Source organism: Sinocyclocheilus rhinocerous, unplaced genomic scaffold, assembly GCF_001515625.1.
Source record: "Sinocyclocheilus rhinocerous isolate Xijiao unplaced genomic scaffold, SAMN03320098_v1.1 scaffold451, whole genome shotgun sequence".
Taxonomy (NCBI): domain Eukaryota; kingdom Metazoa; phylum Chordata; class Actinopteri; order Cypriniformes; family Cyprinidae; genus Sinocyclocheilus; species Sinocyclocheilus rhinocerous.
The window spans coordinates 980885-988982 of record NW_015657491.1 but is presented as its reverse complement, the minus strand read 5'-3'; the positions used below and the strand labels follow the sequence as shown (position 1 = coordinate 988982).

Here is an 8098-nt window from a genome sequence, read left to right as displayed (position 1 = left end):
CGGGCATTTGTCGGCGATTTCGCAAAACCTGTCGGCGAGTGAAAAATCGGGCTAAAATCGTGCAGTGTGAACTCGGCATAATGCAAACCTGTGTGACCGTGCTGTCTTTGCACTGTGGTCTTTAAAGGTCAGCTGGTCATCAAAGATTACCTTAAGATTTCTGGCTGATCTCGACAGGATTATTGTTCATCATCCTAGCTGTATGGTGACACTGTGCTGTAGCATGAGAGTGCCTGGGAAGATGAGAAGCTCTGTCTTTGCTAGTTTGAGCTGCAGGTTATGTTCTTTAATCTGTGCTGAGATGTCCGCCAGGCGGTCTAATCTAGCAGGTTGAGAACTGATGATTTGGAATCAGCTTTCGCAATCCACAGAGCTTCGGTGATCGACAGAATTAAAGGAATGTTCTTTGTTACAAGTTAAGCGCTTTCAACGGTATCAGCACTGATAACCACAGAGACAAATTAAAGGATTATTTCACTTCCAGAATAAAAATTTCCTGATAATTTACTCACCCCATGCCATCCAAGATGTTCGTGTCTTTCTTTCTTCAGTTGAAAAGAAATTAAGGTTTTTGAGGAAAACATTCCAGGATTTTTCTCCATAGTGAACTTCAATGGGGACCAACAGGTTGAAGGTCCAAATTGCAGTTTCAATGCAGCTTCAAAGGGCTCTACATGATCCCAGCCGAGGAATAGGGGTCGTGTCTAGTGAAACGATCCGTCCCTTATTCCTCGGCTGGGATCTTGTAGAGCCCTTTGAAGCTGCACTGAAACAGCAATTTTGGACCTTCAACCCGTTACCCACCATTGAAGTCCATTATATTGAGAAAAATCCTGGAGTGTTTTCTTCAAAAACCTTAACTTCTTTTTTGCGACTGATGAAAGAAAGACATGAACATCTTGGATGATATGGGGGTGAGTAAATTATCAGTAAATTTTTATTCTGGAAGTGAACTAATCCTTTAATGTATTTATATACACTTACAGTGGATGTCTATGGGGAAACTGACAGCAAGTTTACTTGTTCATTTTTACAAACAGTAGGACTATGAAATATTGGACAACTCTGAGTTGTCACAACATTATTTTGTCTAGAAAAAGAAAATAATTTTCACTGTAATTGACCAACAACCTTGAAACACACTTATGCCCGGTTCAGACTAGTTAAAGAAGGTTTTACCTTCAAGATCCGAACATATGGCAGTCCGTCAGGGCCGAATCTACTGCTGCTCACTTCAATGTGCTTCAGCCACTGGATGTGAGGCCGAGGATCGCTGAAGACTTTACATTCAAACTCCACGTCACTCCCCACCACTACTGTACGGTTAGCAGGCAACCCCGCCTGAAGAATCGGCCTGTGCCCTGAAGGTTCTGTATAAAACACACGCACAAACATATTATAGGTACATTACACAGAAATGACCCCAATTAACATAAAAACTGATTAGCATTTTTTCCTCTTAAAAATAGAAATCAAAGTTGGGATCAGTATTACGAAAAATGGGATATTCCACAAATGTTCAATAAACACGAAAGTCATATAGCCTGCAGGAAGCAGCCTCTTTAACATGCAGACTAACTCATCATAATAAGCAGATTTATAATAAGCAGATTTAAGAGAAGAACAGAAATATGACCGACCAACTACGTCCAGCTGGTAGGTGTGATTGATGCTGCCGTATTTGTTTTCCACCAGGCAGGTGTAGTTGCCTTTGTCTGACGGTACCACCGACTCCATTATGATGGTCCACATGTGCTCTCGAACCTATAGAGATATACACATATCTAATAAGAAATATGAATTACTTAATGCATATCAGGACATACAATCAATGCAGATTCCATGTGGGCGTGAAAAAAAAAAAAAAAAAAAAAAATATATATATATATATATACACAAACACACATAATGTACAAAATTACATAATGTACAAAATTAGAAAGAAGAAGTGAATCTGAGTCAGAACTCGTCAGATATTAAGACAAAATCTTCTTGCAGCTCAACATGTAAAAGCAGAAAACTGCTAAATACATTAAAAAGCAAAACAAAAATATATGTAAATATACTAGAAAATATAATGCAATATATTCCATAATACATTTCATATGGTAAAGAACTGTTTATATTTTTCAGTATACTGCAATATATTCATGGACCATGTAAGGCTATTTATTGATACATAGAAAACAATTATATATAGAAATTAAGACAAAAAAACTGCACTACATTTTTACATGCTATAGCTTTGAAACACTCAATTTCTCAAGAGTTAATCCTTGGGTTTACATAAAGCTGAACACATATTATCTCACTTCCTTGTTTGCATAGTTATACATTTAATACATGAAAATATGTGTGATGGTAAAAAAATGAAAACAAATACTGAAAAGTTTTGGATTTTTGGACAATTGGATGTCTTGTTAATTGATTTAGTACTGTATGTGCTATATATAAATACAAATACATGGATATATATCACAATATATATTTTCCTCAAAATTGGGTACATATATTGTATTATAGATATATACATGCATGCTCCCATATAAATGTGAATATATATGGTACATATATGTTCAAATATATTTACACACACAGTACCATATTTTTTACATGTACATCTACATATTATGAAGGGTATTATTGAATCTAAAATGACATATATTACGATATATAAGTAAATATATTGTTCATTAATTTTCAATATATGAAAAAGCAATTCTTTATGTATTAGAATATATTAACAATATTATTCAGTATATTTTCAATATACAATAAATAATTTAATATATAGCAAACTTCAAAATCTAATCTTGAGAAATATAACATAAAACAGACTTGTGAATGAATGAGTACAAAACGGCGTTTCCAAAAATCTATCACTTTTGACTGTCTGGGCATATGAACATGAATGTAGTTCGTCTGTAAATATGCACATAGTTTGTTACACAGACAGACATTTGTGCTGCATGATACATAAAATAAAGTAATATAATTCACTGCTGTATAACAGTGTATTGCAGTTATAATTCAAGATTTTAGCAATTCAGTTGAACTGACTGCTGGTTACATTGAAGTACTATTTCAGAAACAGAAAATATGTACATGAGAACTGCTTTATTGGGCATTTAGTTGTATAAAAATGCAGTACTGTAAGTAAGAGTTCAGAGAATAAATGCAAGTACGACTTGATGACGTCATGGATATGATAAGTAGCATATATAAAGTTGAATTGTTATATAAAGTTATAAGCATGTTTATTAAAAACAAGTTTTGTAGGCCTAATAACAATTATTTCGGACCTTTTGACGTTGATGAGAATTCAGATTCGGACATTTGAATGTAGTAAACTTTGAGAATCCCTGGCATATAGCAACCATAGACTGTGAATATCCAAAAAGGAGGAAAAAAGTACCACAGAAGTGGTCCATACAACTTCGTGTAGCATTTCAGTGCTGTGTCTGCAGTCACATCCAGGTGCTCTCACCTTATAGCCTCCTATTCGCTGGTCTTTCTTAAACTCTTTGCCGTTCTTGAGCCACTTGAGTGTTGGTGTAGGGTTACCACTGGCCTGGCAACGGAATTTGATGGTTTTGCTGGCGGGAACAGCGTAGAGCTTCTTCTCCATCTTATCAGGCTGAGCCCAGACAGGCGCCATTGCTGCCAAACAGATAGAAAGTACATAAAACAAGATGGCAAAAATGAAAGTGGTCATTTGAAACTATTGTTTCAAAACTAAATGAAACTACAATGTGAACAATATCGGGATGGACTGAGACATTTAGTGTTCTTTTTTTTTCTCTTTATTTGTGGAAAGTCACTGCTTTTGTTCATACATGTTTGTGCTTTGGTGTCACTTTGTTGAAAATCTTCAGTAAAACATTTGTTTCTCAATGGATCTTGGACCTTGAACTTCCTTTGTGTTCAGATTCCCATCTGTTTCCAACATTATCATGACCATCTTAGAACAGTAATCCAAAATAACAATAAGAGTACGTTCCTAAAGAGAGATCAAAAGTGTGTGAGATTTGGGTGTTGGTTGCTAGTTTTGCTCCATCTGACTGTTTTGATAATGCCCTTGGGACTCCGAGACTAATAAAGAAATTAAGAATTTCAGTCTAATGAACAAAAGCTCAGCATATTCCACAAGACGGCTATGGCTTATTAGACAAAATTTGACCTATTTATTTTTATAATTCCTGCTTTAAAGTAAAATCCTAACAATTTCTTGAGGAACTGATACTGTTATTGACATTTGCAGCTCTTTGAGTCAGAGTTTGGAGCACAGAGTTTGACTAAGAGAGGAGGGCGACTCACGAAGCAGTTTCTGGTCACTTGATAGCTTGGCCTCCTCTGAGGAAGACTCATCTTCTTCATCGTCTTCTGAGGAAGCCAATCCATCTGATCGAGAACAAAACTGTAGGTTAAATGTTTTGTTGTTGTAAACAATATGAAAATCAACCGAAATCATAATTTCTCACCTGTAACGTTGACATTGAAGAAATCTGTATGGTTGCTGTTGGGTCCCTGAGCAAAGCAAGCATACAGACCAGAGTCGGCCGGCTCTACTGTTTCAATCTCCATCTGATGGTTGCGCAGGCGGGTGTGCTCTCCGTCAACCAGGGGAACGTGGTCCTTAGTCCAGGTCACTTCCTGTATCTCCTCGATACCTTTACAGCTCAGCTCCAGTTTGTCCCCCGGATACAAAGTGTACAGCGTCAGCTCGACCAGGGCTAACACTAAGAACAGGATGAAAGAAATGTAGTTATTTATCAAGGCTATTAAAATTCAAGCTTAAATTGCTTTAATTCAAATATTTCTTCCTACAGAATTTACATATGGATCAGGGGGCATAATTAACCAATTAAAATAATTTTAAAATACTTAATTGCACTAGATTAACTGTCCTAGATAAGCAAACAAATTCAAATGATTTCTATATATTCCGTGATAAAGTGTTTCCAATCTCATTTGCACACTTGCTCTGGAGTAGGCATTTTATTTTAACCATTAATAAATCCAGGATGTTGTCAGAAAGCACTCCGTCAAGGGAAGATATGGTTTATTATTAACACATCTTCAATTGAGACATGATACAACAAAAGTACTAAAAAAAACGGACTCTCATCTTGGGTGGCCGGTCTGCCCTGGGACTGAAGAGCCTCAGTTAGGAGTACTGAGATCAGCAGCAACACGGTCTTCATCATCATCATCATTAAAGATTCTTTCTGAATCTAGACTGAGAGGAAAAAGAGAGAGCAAAACAATAAAGAAGATTAATAACAACATGAAGAATCTTGAGTAATGTGACATTTATGAGTCAAAAAGAATATTCAGTTGGAAATAACACTCAGCGGGACTTGAATGTAACCATCTGGATTTGACTAGATTGTGAAACAAGGGCTATGATACTACTGCCCCAGTGAAAAAAAATACTAAAATGTATTTGAAATACATTTATTTTGTGCTAAGTATACTACAAATACATTTACATATTTTTGTGCTTAATAAAAATAACCTGCCATTGTACTTTTGGTGTACTAAACTGTTATACTTAAAGTCTGCTAAATTGGAACAATTACTTTTGTGCTTAATGCACTTTAATTGTGCAAAAGTAGTGCTGAGGTCTAACTAAAGATATACTTAAGTAAATCTGATTGTGCTAAAGTGGAACTATTGCAAGTATACTTCAGGTACACTTTAAATGTCTTGCATTTAAAGACTGATATAATACAGAGATCATACTTATTACATACTTAATCCTTATTAATAGTGATATTTACACATTTTATATTAATTATATTCATAGACATTTTGGGCATACTATTAAGAACTGTGCATTGTGCAATAAAGAAATACTCCAAATAAAGTTTAATTATAATTTGATATCACTAAGTCTTAAGTGATATGCCAGTTAATATGTTAATGGTTTTGAAGTATACTTAGTATGAAAAAAATGTATTTTAAATCAATTATGGCATAGGGTTTTTTTTTTTTTTTACTAGGGTGGTTATGACATTATTTTATATTATTATTTTTCTGCACCCACACAGCCACTACTAAGCCAGCATTTGTTTTGTTCAAAACAATTTATTGATAAAAATATAATTGTCTTCTGTTTAGAGTAACATTCACAATGTCCTTTTGGGAAAAGACAACTGTATGGTTCCTGGAAGGAAATAAAATCACAAGATAGAAGGCTTAGTTTAGGACCAAATTACTTGGCTGAATTTTAAACTTAAACTCTCTTTCTCTCTCCTTCAGCTGCTTCCATTAGGGGTCTCCACAGCAGAAGTATCCGGTTTTATGCTGGATGCCCTTCCAGTGGACTAACTCATGAGTCACCAGACTCCCATTCCACAGGGAGGCTATTATGGCCAGGATACTACTGCCCCAGTGAAAAAAAATACTAAAATGTATTTGAAATACATTTATTTTGTGCTAAGTATACTACAAATACATTTACATATTTTTGTGCTTAATAAAAATAACCTGCCATTGTACTTTTGGTGTACTAAACTGTTATACTTAAAGTCTGCTAAATTGGAACAATTACTTTTGTGCTTAATGCACTTTAATTGTGCAAAAGTAGTGCTGAGGTCTAACTAAAGATATACTTAAGTAAATCTGATTGTGCTAAAGTGGAACTATTGCAAGTATACTTCAGGTACACTTTAAATGTCTTGCATTTAAAGACTGATATAATACAGAGATCATACTTATTACATACTTAATCCTTATTAATAGTGATATTTACACATTTTATATTAATTATATTCATAGACATTTTGGGCATACTATTAAGAACTGTGCATTGTGCAATAAAGAAATACTCCAAATAAAGTTTAATTATAATTTGATATCACTAAGTCTTAAGTGATATGCCAGTTAATATGTTAATGGTTTTGAAGTATACTTAGTATGAAAAAAATGTATTTTAAATCAATTATGGCATAGGGTTTTTTTTTTTTTTTACTAGGGTGGTTATGACATTATTTTATATTATTATTTTTCTGCACCCACACAGCCACTACTAAGCCAGCATTTGTTTTGTTCAAAACAATTTATTGATAAAAATATAATTGTCTTCTGTTTAGAGTAACATTCACAATGTCCTTTTGGGAAAAGACAACTGTATGGTTCCTGGAAGGAAATAAAATCACAAGATAGAAGGCTTAGTTTAGGACCAAATTACTTGGCTGAATTTTAAACTTAAACTCTCTTTCTCTCTCCTTCAGCTGCTTCCATTAGGGGTCTCCACAGCAGAAGTATCCGGTTTTATGCTGGATGCCCTTCCAGTGGACTAACTCATGAGTCACCAGACTCCCATTCCACAGGGAGGCTATTATGGCCAGCCTGATGAACTCTTTCCTCTTCCTTCTCATTCTTGTTTGTTTTTTTCCGTTACCTCTTCTCTTACAAATTTCTAATTCTCCTCTAAACCCAGTTGCTTCTCTTTTCCAGACTTTTCTTAAAAACTGAGGTCAACAAAACTTTCATGCTAAAACACTAATAGTGTAATAGTGGCTTCTCTTTCAAAAAAGTGCTGGGCAATAGTTTACTGTGCCAACCCAGCCCTGCCGTTTCACCTATGCATTATTCACTTCCCAAACCACCACCAGAATACCTTTGGCAATGTTATGAATGCATAAAGTTTGAACTACCATGCATGCATTGATTTATATGTTAACAGCTGCTTTTGTGTAGCAGAATTTACAAATAGCTGTCATTAAGAATACTTGTGCCTCTGAAAGCGGATGTGTTTTAGTTTATCAAATTTTTAGGTTTCCAAACATAGTTATGAATGGATATGGATGACTTTTTGTGACCCCTTTTTGTTTGACCCACTGCTGCAGCAGCAAGGTCCTTCGTCATCGACTGCCCTCGGACAGGGGATGTCTACCTTGGTAGTCCAGGAACGCCATCTCTAGCTGAGATGCGGGACGCAGACAAAGTTCGCTTTCTCGACACTCCCATCTCCCAGCCTGGCCTCTTCCGCAACACTGTCGAGGCCCAGCAGTTCTCAGCAGTCCAAGAGGCAGATGGAGGCCAAGAAAAAAGCCATTTCAGTGGCTCAGTAGATAGCTAAAGCTAGCTA

General features: G+C 35.5%; 1 protein-coding gene across 3 annotated transcripts in view; it reads right to left on the bottom strand.

The window, feature by feature from the left end:
• LOC107721100 (fibroblast growth factor receptor 1-A-like) overlaps positions 1-8098 on the bottom strand; it is a 96406-nt gene that overhangs the window by 86075 nt on the left and 2233 nt on the right. For 2 of the 3 annotated variants that reach the window (XM_016528962.1, XM_016528963.1), the window contains exons 2-7: positions 5123-5239; positions 4482-4739; positions 4318-4401; positions 3488-3660; positions 1641-1764; positions 1180-1370 (exon numbers count right to left, since the gene is read on the bottom strand). In XM_016528962.1, coding sequence (XP_016384448.1) covers positions 1180-1370; positions 1641-1764; positions 3488-3660; positions 4318-4401; positions 4482-4739; positions 5123-5216 — 924 coding nt within the window. In that variant the 5' untranslated portion in view covers positions 5217-5239. Of the gene's footprint in view, positions 1-1179; positions 1371-1640; positions 1765-3487; positions 3661-3906; positions 4001-4317; positions 4402-4481; positions 4740-5122; positions 5240-8098 lie in introns of those variants that run through there. The other variant, XM_016528964.1, reaches the window with a different exon arrangement.